The sequence below is a fragment of the Schistosoma mansoni genome, chromosome W, assembly GCF_000237925.1.
Source record: "Schistosoma mansoni strain Puerto Rico chromosome W, complete genome".
Lineage (NCBI taxonomy): Eukaryota > Metazoa > Platyhelminthes > Trematoda > Strigeidida > Schistosomatidae > Schistosoma > Schistosoma mansoni.
The window spans coordinates 33230633-33251551 of NC_031502.1; the positions used below are offsets into that span (position 1 = coordinate 33230633).

At 36.4% G+C, this 20919-nt stretch overlaps 2 protein-coding genes across 2 annotated transcripts in view; one reads left to right on the forward strand and one right to left on the reverse strand.

The window, feature by feature from the left end:
* Positions 1–680: 680 nt before the first annotated feature.
* On the forward strand, positions 681–13682 carry Smp_132120 (hypothetical protein; the record flags this gene model as incomplete). The annotated part of the gene is made up of 4 exons (XM_018789435.1): positions 681–739; positions 4601–5797; positions 12890–12988; positions 13190–13682. The coding sequence occupies 4 exons, from the start codon at positions 681–683 to the stop codon at positions 13680–13682; spliced, it is 1848 nt and encodes a 615-aa protein (XP_018654879.1).
* Positions 13683–17498: 3816 nt separating this feature from the next.
* The window catches only part of Smp_132130 (hypothetical protein), a gene marked incomplete at both ends in the record, with an annotated part of 56656 nt that continues 53235 nt past the window's right edge, over positions 17499–20919 (reverse strand). Inside the window, one exon of the mRNA XM_018789436.1 lies at positions 17499–17558. Within this exon, the coding sequence (XP_018654880.1) occupies positions 17499–17558 (60 nt within the window). The remainder of the gene's footprint in view (positions 17559–20919) is intronic.

Below are 20919 nucleotides of genomic sequence, written 5' to 3' on the forward strand. Positions count from 1 at the left end.
ATTACAAAGGATAGACTCACAGTTTATTGTCTGGTGTATCAGATCACATCAGGCTGACCAATGAAAAAGTCAAGGATATTCATAACTTGAAAACACTGTTAACTGTAGCGGATTTCTAGTCAAATATTCCGAAGCCAGTTCAACACAGAAGTACTGGAGAAGAAATGGGGAAAATATTTTGGAAATGGCTGATTCACCCAGGTGTGTTTAATCTAATCTGAATAGTTGTTGCAAGAGTTGCGCAGCACGCCATACCTCTCGATGATCTCGTCCGAATACTTTAACGGGCTCCCTCAGCTGGAGGTGCTGTGTCTAGTAAAATTAATGAGGCTGGGGTTAATGTTGTAAAGTCATATAACTATCTGTCCCGTGGATTTATCAAATGGTAGACATGAAGAAGAACAGATTAATTTACTTAGTAAGGGGAAATACGACTACCTTTATTGATTGGACGCGATAAAAATTTTACTTTATGTATTGCTATAGATCACAGAAAATAATACAAATGATATTATAACGGGTTTTGAAAGAAATTCCATTACCATTAGACAGCTTTGTTGTTTAGACTGTCGTTAAGCGCTCAAAGTCCTCAAGGTCTTTTGTGTTGCCAATGTGTGACAGTGCAAGGTGATATTCATGCAGTTTATTCGTCAATATTTTACGTTGTTTCATCCTCAAATATGAAAGTAAAGAGATCTAAGGCATCAGACTTAGCGGAATCACTCAAACACCTTAAAATGTAAGTTAGATCAAACATTTTTCTATTTCAACCATACCGTTTTTCGTGCATTGTGTCTAGGATTAGTTCCTGCGTCACGAATGAGAACTAAGCTTCTAGTTTCAGTTAAGATATTTTGGTTTTTATACCAGTAGGTTCAAAAAGCTTGTATCATGGGCAGTTAAGTAGATAATCAAGTGTGATCCTAACCTCCCTATTTTAAGGAAAATTTTGTCTGGTTTGGGGAAGCCGCAATAGAAAACCTCGGGAAGACGGCACAAAAGCCTCAAGATTTCCCAGATCCCCCCAAACTTTTGAGGAACCTCCTAAAATGTTTGGGGAAACTTTGGGTTTTCCGCAATATTTCCCCAAAATCTTACAACACGGGTTTTTCCCCTAAATTTTCCCATACTTTAGGAAAAACTATCAAACTTATCAAGACTTTGGGGGAAAACCCCGAAATTCCCCAAAGTACGGGAACTGGGATATATTTCACAGATGTTAGTGTTAGTTAAAAGTATTATCGTTTGTCGAGCTAACTACTTCTTCCAACATGTTTGAGGTTCTTTGTCAGAATTTTCACTTGTTTTGTTTCATGGTGGCCTCAGATCTAGTAGGAGTTAGATAATACTCAAATGAACTCGTTCCTCCTTTAAATACATTTTTGGGCAGAAATTTAATAGCGATGGAGCGTTGGTTTGGCTTTTTTGTTGTCCTACTTTATTTAATTCGGAGAATAACCTCATACCAGTGCATCAGTAGGCTTATTAACATTTATAGACGACAGGTTCTTTTTTTCAACATATAAGGATAAAAGTGCTATCATAAGTTGTAGACTAAAAGCGTTGGATTTTTTTTGTTTACTTTGAGTCAACGAGTAATGTGCGTTTTATTCATGTCACGAAGTCACTGCGTTTCAAGACTTTTCATACTGTCTAATTGTAATTAGCTTCTTTGTCTACAAGAATGCTATTTTGCAACCACATTCAGGTTTATGTGATAGATTATGATATTAGATGACACTCAACGTTAGCACTTATACCTATAACTTACCAGTTAGGTTTTTCGAAACTGACATAAATGACACTCAACATATTGTTCCATCTGCATTTGTCACCACCTATAATGGGATTGCCTCGACAAATGCTTAACTTTGTGACTGTAAATCATGGTTATTAAAAATAGAACGGATTCTTAGGATACGAGTACATCATCATAGGTGTCTTTGGATCATTAGTCAGTTTCTGCGTTACCTATGACTGACTATAAAATGACATCAGTGTGTTCAACCGAAGAAATATAACGTAACCCATTTAAAAAGTTCGGCTTTAGGTACTCGGATTTGTTTCAAGTACTAGATGCTTAACTATTGGATGGGGGGAATCGAACCTTCCCCTTCGAGTACTTTAGCTCAAATAATGTAACGTCAAGTTTCCCATTGTAGTAGGCTTAAGCCAAACTCCGGGTCTAAACTTGATTGAGCTGTATTAGCATTTATTTATTTTATTTGAACACAACTATTGGTACGAAAGGGCGACAAATATATATGCGCCATACTTTACCATTCGACTCGTGTGAGGGCTGGGAAACTGCCCGTGCACTCAAACCAAAACAGGTGGTTTTCTTAGGGGGCCACTGACAGAGCCTTTGACCTAGAGGTCTAATCCACAGGACAGTGGAGAAACGTTAGGAGATGCAGTCCCATGGTAGCCTGTGACCAACAATAGGTTCCTATGCAATTTGTTCCCTCGAGATCCAGGATCCCATGTGCATCATTGGTTTGGAATCAGGGTTTTCCAACTCCCCTAGGTGGATCCTCCATATCCGCCAACCCGGTTAAAGTGCCGAACATTCGCTTTTCGTCCTCTAAATTTCTCAAACAACATCCCCGCCTTGAAAAGGCAGTGAGTAGGACTCCCCTAGCAGTGGTTGTACACACGTGGCCATATGAGGGCGGACTCTCCCCACCCTCGACCGTACCAGGGCATTCGGGGGCGAACATGTTATACATGATTCGATAAAATAGAGCTATCTTAGTGACTTCGCAAATGGTTTTATTTGGTGGATCTCGGCATCTGCAGTAGAATTTAATTAGCTACTAGCACTTGAATTTCTCAGGCGTGCAGAGGGTTACTATTGTCAAATGGTCTTATTTTCTGTTGTTAGACTGCGTTAGGGCGTATTGATAAGGAATGAATGCCAAATATTCTCGATTATTTGGTTTTATCTGACCAGATTGCGTTGGCCAACGGAACTCATCTGGAGATTGATTGCACGTGATTTTATAAAACGTCCTAATTTCTCTCATAGTGGCTTCAAAAAACTACGTTGATTTAACCTTTTTTGAAATATCTTTATAAAGTCTCAGGAAACCTTTCAACAACTGACTCATCCTCTATTTCACCTAGGGAGGTTCCCAAGTGTAGGGTACCGCTTTAATAGTAGTTGAGAGCCTGTGTATCATGTTGATGTTAATTCTCCGAATTTTGTATCCCTGAGTTCCAGTCAAGCGCTAAATAATTTTTATTCATTTTTACTACTGAGTTCTAACTGTTTTTTAAAAGTGTCTTATTGGTTGAGTCACTAATTTGAACCAGTTTGGTAGATAAACGTCTGAGTTTCATATCACTTCTAGGGCTTTATTCTGTTAGTTTTTGGTCACTTATTCTTTGCACCTACTATCTTCTGTTTCTCATGTTCATTGCTTAAAATTAATCAACCTATCCATTAGGGACATTTTGTCAGAGTTGATCAAAGTGAGTTTTCTCTTGTCGGCCAGATCACATAAAAATTCAGATGTTTGTTGGCTTTTGTATTCTAGCCGAGACATAACTAACGTATTATTTTCACAGCTATGCTTCAAAAATAGATTGCCTAGCTTGTTTACTTGTGCATCTACATGCATTTATTTTTGTGGCGAATTTGATCCCTTTTTACTTTTTGTGCTCGCTTGAACCAAGACATATGTGTTTGTGATATGGGTTAATATTACTGTGTCTATTTCAATCACCCACTTATCGTTAATCGTACATCCATACAGTGAATGTGGCCCCCCTCACGCACATGCGTACGTGGTTAATTATTTACCGTGTTATTAGTATTTAGTGGTGCTGTAAATTACTAGACTTCATTCATGTAATATGTAAAAATGACGGGTCAGGAACTAGATACTGTAGGATGAATTCCACTGGCCAGTGGATTATCCATAGTCTCTATATCTTTCAATCGTTTATTTCTTAAATGAATTCTAGTCATGTCTGTCTTGGGTTCAATATTTTGTATATAAGTGTGTTATTTTGTCAAAAGCAAACGCTGTCCTACTGCTTAAGCTGTCTCGTCTTCTGATATCAGCTCAGGTGGGTATTTACGTCATTAATTTGATCCACTAAGCATCCATCGCTCAGTCACAGTGTATCGTTGCATTCCATCTATCAATCCGGATTGGGTTGAGTTATCTTAACAACCCAAATCATACGATTCTCCATAAAAAGCCTCATTCATTACGTGTATAGGAATGAAAAACTATCTAATCAAGTTTTGTAAGAGATGCCTTTAAGTCATACAAGCCAAAATATTTGTCAGGAGTACAGAGAATACTTTTCAAATTAACTTATTCTAAGCGAATTTCAAGTGTTTAACTTGTTAGAGAAATCAGCGTGTTTAAGATTGTAACATCTTTTGTTACCATTATGTTTGTTGGTATGCATATTTATAAGTGATAGACATTACTGAAATATCTGGGAAATTCGTCAAGTATTTCAAAAATTTAAGATTGGTCAGTCCCAGTAAATTTCTGGAATAATGGGTATATTATTTTTGCAAAGCTTGAGAGTTAATTATTTTGCTAATTCGTACTAATTTTTTCATGCACTTTATGTTTAGTAGCGATCGCCGTTTTCGTCCTCAACTGAAGGGGTCTACACTCCACACACTTGCTTCTCTTAGTGAAGTATCTTCGAGCTGTAGATATAATTTTCGAATGACACGATCTGCTTCGTCAGCGACGGTTATAAGTTACGGTTTTCGGTGTTGCAAAGCATGTGAATATTGTCAAGCTATCAGGAAAGCTGGTACTGAAAGTGAAGTGATAGATAACAACTCAAATCAGGAGAATCCTTTGTATCCATGTTTGTCAGAACATTCAAATACATCCGCAGACTGTTCTGAAGACGCAGGATCTTTCTTAGAACCACCTACTTCATCTATCAGAAGACCATCCGGCTACCTCTGTACAACACTCCCGCCCAAACCCTGTCATTCCAACTATAGAACTGTAGCATGTGATCTACACCCTTTGCATGTTTCTTCCTCCTTCGAACCCACCCATTTACATCGATCTTATGGTAATGAGTTGAGTGAAATTGAACAGGACCATAGTTCGACCACTCAAAGTCCTTACAACACAACTAGCACAGATCACGGTGATCATCCTTTATGCTGCTGTCATGTTATTGGGTTTCATTTACCTCATCACTTACGTCTCTATCGTCGACTGTACAGTCTTGTTGACCATCCTTGTGTAAGTCTATATTACCCTTGCAAACATCATGCATATATACACACTACAGTACCTAGTGGCTGTTCCACGGGAGCGGCTACTTCTTTCCGTCGTTCTTTATCATCAAGGCATCGCTATACCATTACTCCAGCTTCAGTCCATCGATTTAGCATCGACTCACGGACCGCATCATGTTCTAAATCTTTAGATACTGAGTGCGATTCGGGACTAACAGATATATCTCCGGGATCCAACTATTGTAGTATTCATCAGCATACGGCAGCGCAATCATGTTTACAACAAAGTGCGGCTAAATACCGAAGTCAGCTCACTGAAAATCGTCTTATTGGAACCCAGCGTTGTCGTCGAAATTCGGATCCAGAAAGTTGGCAACAGTTTCGAAATTTACAATTCAGTGAACCTTCTCTGTCTATTGACATGAACGAGAATTTCGATTTGAATGTCTCGTACGACGGTGAAGTTAACCGGACAGAAGCACTATCAAATAACTCACAGAGTGATCAAACAGATGTATCCATTCGGCTTAGTACATTTAGGAGCCGAGACATGAAAACTTTAGGGTAAGTTTAAATAGTTCAGATATTATTTATGATTGTTTTTCTGTGTTTAAGTATTTGTCAAGCATTTTGTGAATGGTATTTCATTTGGATAGTAACATCTGATGAATTAATGGGAATTTTCATAAATTTGGAGTTAACAATAAAGAATATTCCAACCAGTTTTCCCAGAAAAATCTACCTCTATTCGGCAGACAACTTCATTTCTAGTTGTAATCGCTCGTTTATCGTATTTGAGTATAGTATACACCATGGGTCGACTTTAGCTACATCTATTTTTAAAGGTTAGGGAACACTAAGTAAATGTTTCGCCTAGCATGGGACTTCATGATTCCCGCAAGAATCTGGCCCAAGATCCTCAAGTTTCGTTTTAAGCACGTTGTTTTTAGATCATTCGATCAGGATCCAGTGCTTCACGTTTCCAACTTTAATTGATTGGTGATATTGTACAACCAGTACTATAATGTTTTCTATTTCATAGTTTTCATTATTCATCTAGTCAAAATAAGTCCGTGATGTAAACTATCTTCATATGTTCACGTACTTCATGGTAATAGTATCATCTTTTTTGGTTAGTAAAGCTCCCGATTATTAGGGTCATTGGAAACCGTGATGTATTATACATTCATACACATCACAAAAGTCACTTTTCATCTTTAATTCTCTTGATCCTCATTATACGTACTGACAATGCAGGATATTTGCAACTCAGGTGGATGCTTTCGGTAATATATTTCTAAACTAGATGGCTTAGTTGAGATTTCATTGTACTTCTGAAAAACACGAGCACTCTACTTCAGTTTTCATTTCTTTCCAAGATCATCAGAACTAGCTAACTTAACACTTGGAGTAACTGAAAAGCTCACTTCTACATAAAATAAGCGTTGATAGTATACAGTACGGTAATGAGAACTTCACAATTAAACTATCTAGTTTTAAGAACCAAGTAACCTTTGATTGATATCATCACTTTTGAAGTTGAAGAGCCTGCAAAGTGCTAGCTGTATTACCAGGACCAAGCTATCAACTGTTTATTACAGTTCTCATCATCCAAATGTTATATTAAATCCGATAGAAATCCTCTAACTGGAACCCAAAAGCTGCGAGACACAATGACACCTGTTTTTAGTATGCGCTCATACTACAACGCAATTTAGATGAGATCAGGAATGAATTCTGTCAAATTCGTCAGTCATTTTAAAAGACTCACCATACAGATGCGGACATTAGTTAACGAGCTAAAGGGACAATCAGAAAGACTAACTGAAACATAATGATTGTTGTGACGGGTTGTGTCTGAAATCTGGTACTGATACACGACGTGCTACGCGCTAACCCCCTCTCCAACTGCCTACTTGATCGAGAAAGTATATTGGGCTACCGATTAAAATGCATAAATACTCATTTATATATATGCAACTCTACCCCTTAGGAAGTTAACCCATTTCTTAGCCAATGAAATGCATTTGTCCTTCAGGTCACTTCTGATTTCCATCGACTGACCCTCTCGTTAGATTACTTTTGATTGACCCACCATATCGATTATCTTAGAGGTAACCTTTTGGATTCCTTTTTGACAAAGTGATGATAATGATCTCAAACTTTGGTCCAGCGACCGATACTTTTCCAGGTAAAAGTTATTGCAAACTTAAAGAGGAGAAGGCTAAAGACATCATTCCAATAATGAACATAAGTTACAATCCTTCTAGTGATCTTAATATATATATATATATATATATATATATATATCTGCGGTTAGATAGTCACAACCAACAGAAGTCTGGGAAGACTCTCCGTGTTCAGTTAGAGGACTAGTTCGTGAGGTACAGAATTGTCTGGATAGCTAATAAAGTATGAAAATGACTGCTGTTCTGATATAGCTTGGTAAAGTATAGTCTTTTGTCTGAAAACTACTAAATAATATCAATGAAAATCCTTCTGCTAAAAGTTGCTGATAGTCAGTGCATTTCTTTAACCACGTGGATGTATGGATCAAATATTCACCCGTCATCAGGTTCTGGAACATAAACATACTTTTCTACGTCTAACTATAGTTGTATTCCTTGGCCTTAAGGCAGCGTTTGAATCTGTTGATCGTGAAGTTTTGTGGCAGTGTCAGTCATCAAATGGCATACCAATGAAGTACATTAAGTTTGTAAAGCTTCTCTACTCGAACGCTGCCAGTCGAGTCCGAGCTTATGGTGAACTGTTATCGGAATTGGTTACTTCAAGTGGTGTTCGTCAATGTGGTTTGTTTTCCCCATTTTTATTTGGTTTCGTCATAGACATGCTTTAGGAGATAACACTTTCATCGTCTTACTTTCCAAGGGTTGATCTACCAGGAGATTCGCTTGTTGACTTGAAATACTCAGATGATATAGTTCTGTTTAGTGAAGACTCTGACAAAATTCAGAGTTGTCTGACTACCTTAAGCAACAATGCAAGGATGTTTGGGATGCGGTTCTCTCTCCAAATGTAAAATGTTAGCTCAGGATTGGCTTGCGTCATCGCCTGAATTAATGATAGGGAGTGAAATATCTGAACGCATCGACCGCTCCACTTATCTTGTCAGTCAGTCAGCTACAACGTAGGACCAGGCACATATATGTGTCGGTCCAAGTTGCCACACCCCATTAGCACAGCAAGATGGACACCATATTCATAGTAGTTAGTTCAATGGTAGTATTATATAAAAAAAGATAATGTGTACAGATATAGTCCGGGTAGAAAGAATTAGTTGGTAGAAAAATATAAAGCAATTTTAATATTACGGTTTAAGAGAAGACATATAGTGTATACACCTACACCATTGTGATCGACTCTGAGCCTTGTCACCCAGTGTCTTCAACCATTGGTTACGATAGTCACGCGGACCCCAACCACGTAGTCTGCACCTATCAACATGGCTCAGACTAGAAATTAGTGACTTCAAGCTCTGATGACACGTTTTGATTTGGCCGCCTCTAACTCTCTTCCAACCATACCCAATACTAGTCAGCAATGCGCGTCGTGGTAATCGGTGTTCAGGCATGCGTAATACGTGACCCAACCATCCCAGTCGATGAAGATTCATGACCTCATCAACTGATTTGCCATCATTCCTTAAAACCCTACGTCTAACCTCACTACTACTTACCCAGTAATCCCAGCAGATGTGAGCAATATTTCTAAGACATTTGTGGTCAAATACTAATAACTTACGAGTATCTTCTACTCATAATGGCCACGTTTCGCAGACGAAATGTAAAACAGAACAAACTGCTGCGCAGTATACTCGTCCCTTAATTGATAGACAAATATCTTACCTTCGTCATAGGTGACGCAAGTTGGCAAAAGTCAAACGAGCTTTTTGAATCAGTGTAGAGATTTCGTCAGACACCAGCCCATTAGGGCTGATCAGACTTCCAAGAGCAGATAAATGTTGTCTTTTTCCGGGATCGTCTCACTTACACTTGACTTCTTAATTCCGGTTTCTTTTATTAGTCTGAAAAGCTGTCTTGTGTTACCTACAGCCTCTGCTTTTTCAATCTCTTTTCGTTGCCCACCACTGCTCACGGTCATTCCTTAGACTTTTGGTCAACCTAGATCTGATTTGTTTTCGTTCTTCATCGTGTTCAAAGCCCGATGGGATGAGTTTATGAGAATCCATCATTTCAATGGACTTTGTAGAAATCCATTGGTTTTTCGTAACCCTTTGGTTTAAATCACTAATAGATGTCGCTGCTGTTTCCACGGCTGTTCGTATACCTTTCCAAGCAACATCTGGGTCAGCCTCGTTCTCAGAACTACCTAATCGTGACCTCAGTTGTTCCTGGAATCTACTTTTGGCTTTCTCGTTACTCAGTCCAATTCCAATGGGTCTTAGTGTGGTTTTTCTGCATCCAGTGAGGTGCGAGCAAATACATGCCCGTTTTAGAGCATGATCAGAGCGTAAACATATATTCCAGAACGAGCGACAGTCTCCCATCGAGCCTCTCGAACGATGACTGATGGAAATATGGTCCATTTGAGTCCATTGTTGGTTTGGTACAGGTGGTCGCCATGTTAGACGATGTCTCTCCTTATGCTTAAAATTAGTGTTCGCTAAAAATAAACGATTGTCTGAGCACAGTTGCAACAGACGATTACTTTTATCTGTTTGCTGAACCGCGATACTAAAATACCCACCTAAATGTCTTTCTGTTTTGTTTAAGCTGCCTAATTGGGCATTAAAGTCACCCGCTACGAGTACTACGTCTGAACGTTTAGTTTTATGAAGAAGTTCAGAAAGCTTTCTATAAAAGTTATCTTTCACTTCATCCGGGCTGCAGTCAGTGGGAGCTTAGGCAGAAACGACGTGTGTCCCTATCCTTTCGAGTTCTTATGGAACCGTTTAGCCGAACAGCACATAGACGACTGTCAACGGGGATCCACTCTAATAGTGCTTGTTCTGCCCTCGCACTAAGTGCTATGTCTACACCTGCCAGTCAATGACAACTAGCCATCGGGTCCCCAGATAAGCGGAGGATGTATCTCTTCGGCTCTCCGTTTTGCCGAGGTGAAGTCAAGTGAATGACCATACTAGGATCCTGTATGCGTGTTTCGGAGACACAACATACATCAATCGTGCGAGATTTTAGGGTTTTAGCCAAGGAAGCCTGCTGGCTGATTCGACATAGGGTGCGTAAGTTGAAGGCTCCAATGTGTAGTTTGGAGCGAGGTTTCACTAGACCTGGGACAGTGTTTTGCGCACTAGAATCGTTGGCTATGGTGACACTTGAGGGGGAAACCGAAAGAGGAAGTTTAGAGTTGAAAGGCGATATGGGGGAAATAATAGAAAGAAAAGAGGGGGATTGATTATGAATACAGTACTGTTAGAGGTATAAGGGCGGTTATTTATTTATTTAAACACAAATATTGGTACAAGGAAGCACCAGATACATATGCGCCATACAATTCTCATTCGATTTGTGTGAGGGCTGTGATACTGCCCAGGTGCCCAAACTGAAGTAGGTGGTTTTCTTAGGGAGCCACACCCGGAGCCCTTAACCTAAAGATATGATCCACAAGGCAGTGGAGCATCGTGAGGAGATGCAGTCTGATGGTAGCCCGTGACCAACGATTGATTCATACGCCATTTGTTCCCTCAGGATACTGGAGCCCATGTGCACTATTGGTTTGGAATCAGGGTTTTCCAACTCCCCTAGGTGGATTCACCGTGTCCACCGACCCTGGGCGGTTATCACTTCCTGGTTGCTCACGCCATGAAAGGGTTCTTTTGGAGGTACCTGAAAAAGAAATTGGGTTAGGGGTGGTCTTAGTGACCTGAGAGCGTGACCACAGTGCCCAAGGGACAACTGCTTGAGGTCGGTCACACTCGACCTTTTTGTGGGTAATTTTCGTGTTAGCTCCGTACTTGTTGAGGCTTTACCGCCTGAGACGGATATCTATAGAATAAGGAGCGGCGTGCATTTTTAGGTCGACCTTTTCTAACCCCACCCCTCCTTGTGGGAAGGCAGCATCGCTGTTATGCTGGTTGTCTGAAGGAAACACCTTACTGCCGTCACGCTTCTGTACAGGCAGCAGTACGGCTTAGCCCTTGGACCTTGGTTTTGCTGCTTTTAGTTTTACTGCTCTTCAACCGACCTGTCTGGCATGGTAGGACCTTAAGGAACGATTATTCCAGCCGGTATAGCTCGATTGGTTCATCACGAGAGGCAAACCCGACCACCACGTCAAGGTAGCAGCAACGGTCGGGTTTCATCAGTCGTGATGGTCTGGTGTCCGACTAAATCGCGGCACGAATTCAGAAGGCTCGATCGGCTTTAGCTAACTTGCGTCACTTGCTGTGTAGGTTCGATATCCGTCTTCTAACTAGTGAACTGACTAACTGTACAGCAGTTTGATATGTCCTACTTTATGAATGTGAAACATGACCATTAAGAATGATGGATATTCGTAGGTTACTAGTGTTCGGTCATAGGTGTCTTCTAAGTATTCTCATGCATTTTGGGACCATTGAATAACAAAAACCTGGGTTAGAAATAGGGTACTAGGTGAGGATGAGAAATCAATTGATGAGGTAGTGAAATTTAATCAACCGAGGTAGTCGGGATATATGTTCCATATGCCCAACCACCTCCCACCTCGACGGGTGATGTTGTATAATGTCGGAGTAGATTGGAAAAAATCTAAAGGCGATCAAACCAAAACATGGCGTCGGTCCAGGAAGTCGTTGACATTCGAATTGAGCCATGTTGATAGGTGTAGACTACCTGGTTGGTGTCCATGTGGTTATCATAACCAGTGATTAGGCACTTTGAATGGCATGGCTCAAAGTCACAGGTGCATTCGTTCTTTATCTTCCCCTAACTTTTGAGAGTCTAAATTCTTCATAATTATTTTTTCTGTTCTTATTTCACTATTTTATAATTTCTCAAGTCGTATCTTCGATGCCTAATCTTTTCTATTACCACTGATACTGTGACTACCTCTATTATTCTGGGATTTAACCTGACGATATCATTTCTCTGTGCTAATGGACTGTATCAACGTTTACCGATGTACATACGTACCAGGTTTTAGGTTGCAACTGACTAACTGTCTGTAACCATCCGAACTCCTCTATGTCCGACCATTCCATAGTGGCCGTTTGGCGAGGAACAAAACTGTAAGTTCCAATTGTGGAAACATGATCCTGATTCTACGGGAGTGTGACAGTGCTAATGTGTTTTTCTCTCATGACTATCTCTAGCAATGCTGCCTTCTTACATCGGAAGAGCCGGGTTAAGAAAAGTCTTCTGCTTCAAGTATATCTGGCGTCGGTTGTAAGGCTCAGAAAGACGGAGTTGATGCGGCAAGTGGCTATGTGTGACTGACACCAAGTAGTTGTCTCTTGGTCATTCTGGATACCCTTTCAAGATCTACTAATAACTCAATTTCATTTACAGGTATCTCATAAAGCGATATCCTTTCATGGTCTGAACAACTGGGAAGTGAAATCCCACAGATACCTCTTACTGATAATATGTAGTAGATGATTTTGTTCAGTTTTAACTTAAGCTGAATAAATAGTATAAATTATTGATGCTTTAAGTTCTCATTTTATTTATTCAGGTCTAACTTACAGTTTCATGGAGCCAATCATCAATATGTCACCAAACTTTGTAATTCAGCTGTAGATAGTAATGTTGATAGAAATAATATTGATTATGAGTATGCTTTGCCGGATCGTAGTGCCCAATTCGCACGGCCGATTGTTGCAAAAACCACAACTAATTTCCCTGCATTTAATATTTCGAATTCTGTTTTCACTCCATTGGCTAATGAGAATTCTAATTTTTGTCAAATGAAATTTTCACAAAGTACTGACACTTTGTCACAGTCTAAAAATTCAGTTGTTTCATATGATTCTAGTTTGAATTCAAGCTCACAACAACAACAACAATTTCACTTTCGACCTTCACTTTTATTGTCAGCTGAACGTTCTGAACTACCTATATCATCAGTCATGTATACATCAGATACTTGCTTCTCATTGCGTTCTAACAAATCTAATGCTGTGAATTCTTCAGATATATCACTGTGCAAGCCACAGACAGAAATGGATAATCAATCTGGATTAGCTTGTCAACCGTTAGTTTGGACTGGTGTAAGTGCTGACGATGATGCTAATACTTCACTGAAACAACCTTTTATGGAATCCAATATGAAAGTGAAGGGAAATACTGTCCAATGTTCTAATGAAGCAAATTATTTAACCATTACTGATATGAGTCATCATGTCAATAGTAATAATAAACCTCAATTAGTTTCAGATGTATCAGTAAATGAACTAGCTTCATACATGGAACATATGGTTCATATTCCGGGCAGAATGTCTGAAATGGCCCAAAGAATGTATCTTTAGCTGTAGTATTGTTTAATTTACTTCAAGATTAATGTCGGTTTCCTTGTACTAAGATGCCTTGGAAGACAACTTTTTTTCAGCTTTCATACATAAATATTTTTAAGTGGAACGTACTGGTATTCTAAACAGAGTTTGTTTTTTGCAACTTCCTCATAATTGTATTGTGATATGTTATATTTGTTTATTATTTCTGTCAATCTAATTATTGTCACTTCAATGAAAAATACATTTCGATTTCATTTCCTTTTAAAAACTCCTGTGATGATAATCTCCGAGTGAGGTGATATATATATATATATATATATATATATATATATATATATATAGCCACCATACGTGTTCTGTAATATCTCACATGAATAGTTACATGAATAATTGTATAAAGTTTAACTGTAGTCCGATAACAATTATAAACGTTACCTGTGTTCATAAAATTCCATTGGCTCTCAGATTCCCTCACTATATTTCCAATTGTACGTGTCTCTTATGCCAATCTGCCCTCCCCCTCATAACACATTTCTTTTTTGAGAATACGTCTTTTTTTCTCAGTAGTGACGTCTAATCTGTATTATTTATTTCGAGGTTAACCATACACAAAATAGCTTATCACCATTTTGAATAAATGGTATAATATTTTCACCTTATGCTTTATTGTTTACTTTTATCATTATTGACTTTCAAGATGAGTCGTTATTCTTTCTCTCATTGCCTCTTTCTGTATTTTAATCACTTTCGTCTTTGTTGTTCTCATTAAAGTGGTTATAATTGGTGTAAGCGCATTTAATTGTTTAGTTTGCGTAATATTCTCTTAGTCCTACTAATTTTCCGTATCCGATTTATGTCATATGCTCAGCTTCTTATCTCTTTTATCTCTAGATACGTGTAGAAATTTATCTCTCTAATTTTCGTGATAAATGTAAGTGGTTTAAAACAAATAAACAAACAAACATAAAACCACATGGGATCACTATTTATTTGCTATAAATACTAAGTACTATGACAATGACTATTACCAGTTATTACGGTAATTCTTCCCTTGTTAATGGTCACTGTTATTTTAACCTTGTTTGGAAATTTATTTTATCTTTTCTTTTACATTGCAACATTAGGCGAAATCAGCTGAAATGGAAAAAAAGGATAACTGATAATAACAAATAATAATTAACTACTTCGGCCGCATTTCTTAGTATGTTTATTTTTCTTTACAACTTCTTCGTTTCTTTTCCTTATGTTGATGTCTGTCTCATGGACAGGTTCCCGCCACTTGGATATATATATATATCTGTGTAGTTATTTTTTTCTAATATCTGTGCTAAGTAATCATATATAAGAGTAATAAAAATGGAATAAAATATATTTATATGTATACATCATCATCGTCTGCTAAATTCTATGTGTTAATTAGATGGGACAGTTTTAAAGCGAACTAAGTCAATTGGATAATATGGAACTTCCGGTATGAGTGGTTTTCACTGTAAGTATATTTCAGTGAGTAGATCATGTGGTTGTATGTACAATCCATTTTGTGTTTAAGCTAATTTTCAATATAGGTGTATGATTAATTCTGTTGGATAGTTCGTCTGAACTTCTTTACCGCGTATAATGTGTAAGCTAAGGTACTTTAATAGAATAATTACATAGGTGATTGTTTTATTGTCCTTTTGTCCACATTAGGCAGTTTTAAATTTTAGTTATCACTCAACAGTTCAACACCATCCTTTGTTAGTGTACCTATTCTATGATACATATTTATTGGTTTCTAATGTAAGGGTATTGAGTAGACAATGCTACGTTATTCTCTTAGGATATTGTTCCATTTTAATGCTTCTTATCATAGATGGTTAGCTGTAACATATTCGCCTGGTTGAAATCTTGTATGAAAACTGCCACGTAGATAGTGTTTATCAGTCGTGGTTACTCAACAATTCAGTTTCTTGTATCATGTTATTTCAACTGATTCTCCTTATTTTTTTTCTCAAGTAAATTATTTTTTTCGTTTATTCCAAAATTACATCCAATTTAGTCTCAACAATAAAAAATGAACTGTATAGACCTATAATATGAAAAAGTGAAGGTTATGAATACTTGAAGTGATTTTATATGTTTAGAAGCAATAACTATAAGGTCCCAGGTCTAAGTTTCACGATAGTTGGAACTCATCGGTAAGTCGTATTTTCAGTCTTGAACGAAATGTTACTCTCTGTGGGATTCAAAACTATGTTGCAACCAGAGGACACCCCAATTTACTGTTTGGGAACGCAAAGCACCTCTATCAGTTTTATCTGTCCTTCCAACGTTTCAGATACACCCAGCTGATGAGTACTAACTTCACGGGACCTAAGTCTAGGGTCGTCAATTACCTAACATCAAAACAAGTTTATGTAAAGCTGCATCAGTGAACATAGCAGTCATATTGGGAGTTAATCACTTTAACAGCGCTGAATACCAGACATGTGGTGTATGCTTCTTATACCGACGAAAGTAGCATGTAACACCAGTCAGAAGAGGAATTCATGGCAATAGAAAGCTATCGGGATTGACTTGAAGGAAATAGGAAGGAATTGTGACTTAGAAGGATCGTACAGATTGTGAAGAACAAATGATGCAAATTTACAAATGAAGTATTCAGTGTATGGTTTTCATATTTTATGGAGAGATTCTGTAATTTTGTGTTTAAATACAATCCATTGTCCCACCTTCTTTTTCCTTTACTACAGACTTATGACATTGGCTACTGCTCAGTATTTAATCAGTGTAATATTTAAGCCAGAAACTCGAGTAGGTTTTTTTTACTTACATCAATAAGTTGTTCCCATTTAATAACGTCTGGGACGTGTCTCATTATCTCTGGGATTCCTCACAGTAGGTCTATAATACGAAACATTTTCACTAGATACATCAGTTCTTCACTCCACTGTTCTAGTAAACTAAGTGCTACTACAATCTATCCAATTAAAGGCAAGATATATAGGCTGTATGTAAGTTTTTAAAATGTATGCAATGTAGTACCCAAGTAATAGAATCGTATGCTGTAATAGTAATTCATTTATTGAGTAGCGATCTCAGTTGTACTGAAACGTAACTCGTCTACTCTATGTCATCAAGTTACTACTCGTATATATGAACTCAGACGATTTTTGATAATTCGTAGTTGAAAAGTATCAGCCTTGTAGATAATTTTTACACTTCGATGTGCTACATTGCAATTTTATCTTATGTAGAGATATATTGCCAATTGAATAAATGCGATTTCATTAGCTTAATACTGTTCCACAGAAAATGATTGTCCTTTTAACTAGTGTATAAAAGTCTTACTTGGTTCTGTGTTGATTCACATAATCACTATTGAAGCGTTATAGTACTTCATTGAAAGAATTCTGAAACTCCTTTCCTATGACACTGTCATCTGCTACTTAGTATGGAATGATGGGTCGTTTAAATATGTAGAACTACATTGAGTGGTCCGATTTAGATAGTTACTAAACACTAAAATCGGTTACATCGTCAGTAGATTATTAAGTACTAGTAATAAAACGACCTCTAAATACAGAATTCAAACGTTCCTTTTATTTAAACAGTTGGGCCACTCCTGTTTACTGAAAAATCGTGACACGGTTACAGAAGTATCGTTTAACATTTGCAACGTGTATCATTTCTAAAACAGACGGTACACTAAAAATAGTGTAGCAACGGTCCTACTTTACAAGTGTCACACATGTGGTTTGAAGGAGGATGTTGTGAGGGGCTTGAGGTCGATGGATCTATAGGTTATTTTGTAGTGGAACAACCTGTCAAGAAGTACTTAAGTTAAGAGCTTCAATCATCGACAGAAGTGAATAGAAAATACAATTTATGCCGTTTGCTACCAAACACTTCCTGAATACATGTTAGATTAGGAAGTAGTTAGTCAAGTAATGGACCACGTGAATCCAGTAGTCAGAAGACGCAAGTAAAAAAAAAAACAAAAGTTGACTACCTTCATGAGGTCCTAAAAATATCAGAATTAGCGGTTGAATGCTATTAGTAGTAATAGAAAATTCACCTTAGTATTGATCCTCTCAAAACTAGATCCAAAACTGTGGCTACCGATCTTATGTTATTGAACAAGTTCAACTTTGATTATTTCTATGTATGAATCCATATTCAAATGTATACTTGATCAATATTTTAATTTTAATCCACGTATAAATAAAGATTGTGTTCATTATTACATATATTTATGTATGTGTCAAAAGAAGAGATTATAATAACAACACGAGTAATAAATCATGTGGAGTAAAGTATCTATTCTATAACTGTTGTGTACCTTAATTCCGAAGACAACACTAGTTTATTGAAGAGAAATCTATTTTAATTAAAATAGTCATTCAATGTTCGACTTTTGTTCTATGTACTTACTGTTATATTCATTTGTTTAATGACATTTTCTTCGATATTAGTAGAAAGATTTTCATTATATCCCTCGTTTATTTTACGTATTTTCCTAATATCTTGTTGCTTGTCTCTACTGGAACGGCCAAACAGTCTTATTATTGACCTTCATACATTCCCTCTGTATGTGTGTGTGTGTACATATCCATATCACATGGCCTATTTGGCCAATAAAAATCAATAAATGATGTTAGACAAAATGTGTGTAAGTTGAACAGCTTACAAGTACTGTTATAAATGTCATACTTCTATTCAAATAGAATTATCATATTGTTGTGCAATAAATTGAATAAAGATATGCATATTAACTGTCTTTGTTTACTTATGTGGTTACATAACATGAACCCACTTTATAATTTGAAAGATGTATAACTTATTAGTTTATTAAACTCATATTGATAATCCTTATATTCAGATGATCAAATTTTCGAACAAAATCATTGTTATATGAATAGGTGAAGTCAGAGATTTGCCTACCTGTCGACGTACTTCATTTTATCTTACACATTTAATCAGACTGTAAAATAATTTCTGGGCACGTACAGTTGTCTTTAATGCAATAACACTATGAGTTTAATTTAGACATCCTTTGGAACAAATAATTCAAGGAATATTATCATTTATCGATGAGTTCTATTGATCAGTCTCTGTTCTCAATCCAAAACAACGGAAGAAAGTGCAACTTAAATGCGATGTGGAGGAGATAAGCTGATATATATATATATAGTACATCGATGATTCGCATCTCTCAAATACCAACAATGAAAAAATAAAAATCCGGCAAATTTTAAGAATACGGATGAACTTGCCAAACTCTCGAAACATTTTTATTCCTACTTGACCAATCAGGAAATAGCGAGTATATTTGAATGAGTTATCACAAAAAAGTGGAAGAGATTATAAAGTATATTTTGGATAGTGAAATAAGAAGACGAGGATTATCAGAACCTTGTTATATATCATATGGTTCTGATAATCTTCGTCTTCTAACTACAACCTCCAAATTTATCAAGGGGACTAACTGCTTCAAACGTATATTTTGCTTTTAAACAATTAGTAAACTGTTCCAAGTTTGCTTTAAGTTGTTACCCATTGGAGTAAGGATTAGAGTTATGTTTCCTAACTCTAAGTATTTATTGATATATTATTCAATTAGGCTAATCATCATACATTCGATAGTCAATATAGTGGTTTTGATATCTGTTACATAACCCTGAAATAGCTTGTTTGTTCCTGATTATCTCGTCATTATAGGTAAACTTAATCACAAATCTAGACAAATAGATCAGTTTTTTTTATATTGAGATGAGTTTATTAATATCAAAACTAGATTATTAACATTTGAATATATAGTTCAGGGAATATAATTGTGTAATAAAACAAGATTTTTTTAAAAAAATATATGCCGATTAGTATATTTGCAAAATTTCGTTTATAGTCATATCAACTTTCATTCTTGTCATATATAGTCAACTTATAATAATAAGTCATTTCCATACGCTTATTTTCATAATATTCTCTGCATAATTTAAATCGTTACAAAATAATCTAAATAATAATTTTTTCTTTTAATAAACTTATAGTTAACTGTTATATAATCAAAATTAAAACGAATATGAGCATATTTCCTAATTGACAAAAAATACGTTTCATCTGTTTAATATTAAGCTGGAATATCAGTAGTATTACATTTTTGTTCTTCAAATAATGAATTATTCAATTCATTAGGCATTATAATTGATCCAAATTTTAAGGTACGATGAAATTTTTTCAAATTTTGTTGTTTTCTTTGATAAACTTGCTGAAATAACAAAAAACAAACAAACAATTTGATGAACGTGATGAAAAAACGGAATAATAGTGTCGTGTGGTCTACTTATCCATATAAGTAGTATATGGTGAGGGTCAGTCATAGAATGTATTTTGGTAGAAGACCGATAAGAAAAGGACTGAAATGAAGCGCAATTGGTAGGAAAATGCATGAACAATGAAATTAGTGAAGATGAACTGATATCTACAGAAGGAACAGTGAGGGTTGAGACAATTGGTTGTTATTTTGCAAATTAACTGTTCATTGTATGGTTATTAGAATTTAGTGAGATAGTCTGTAATTTGTGTCTAAATACATTCGATTGTCCCCAACTAGTGTTCTGTTCACTACAATAGTAATTAATGTTGAATAAAAAAAAGTCAATTGATCATTGATATTGTATAAAAATTAAAAAAAAAAAAACAATTTAAGAGGATACATATCTGTGGAATTATATGTTAGTGACTGTTTTCCAGTGGATAACTTAATCTTCTTATTGTTGTTACAGTTTAGAGATAGGTGTAAAAGATTTTACAGAAATCTTATTCTATTTCCTATATAAAATGTTTATTTCGTTATTGATTAATATGGAAACATTGTTCATATGTATAAGTTGGATATTGTAAAAGTTACAGGATAAACGTTATTTCAAGCAGAAAATTACATGATTTAATGATAATATGAATTTTAATTGACGAGACTGTTGTAACTAATCGATAAGCTAATATTTTCATAAGATTATGATATTACTGCAAGGATATACAATAATGATCGTTTATATAAGAATTTTCGTCTAAATGAGAGAGAATAGTTTCACAGCATTTGGAAGGCCGAGTTGATGTCAGACATTAAATAGAAATAATATATTTGTAAAATCTCAGCTAATAAATTTGAAATAAATCCAACGTTTAGCCTGGCAATATATTTCTTTGGAAAAGCTTACACCAGATTACCAAAAGAAACGTTGGATTTACTTCAAATTCATTCGCTGAGATT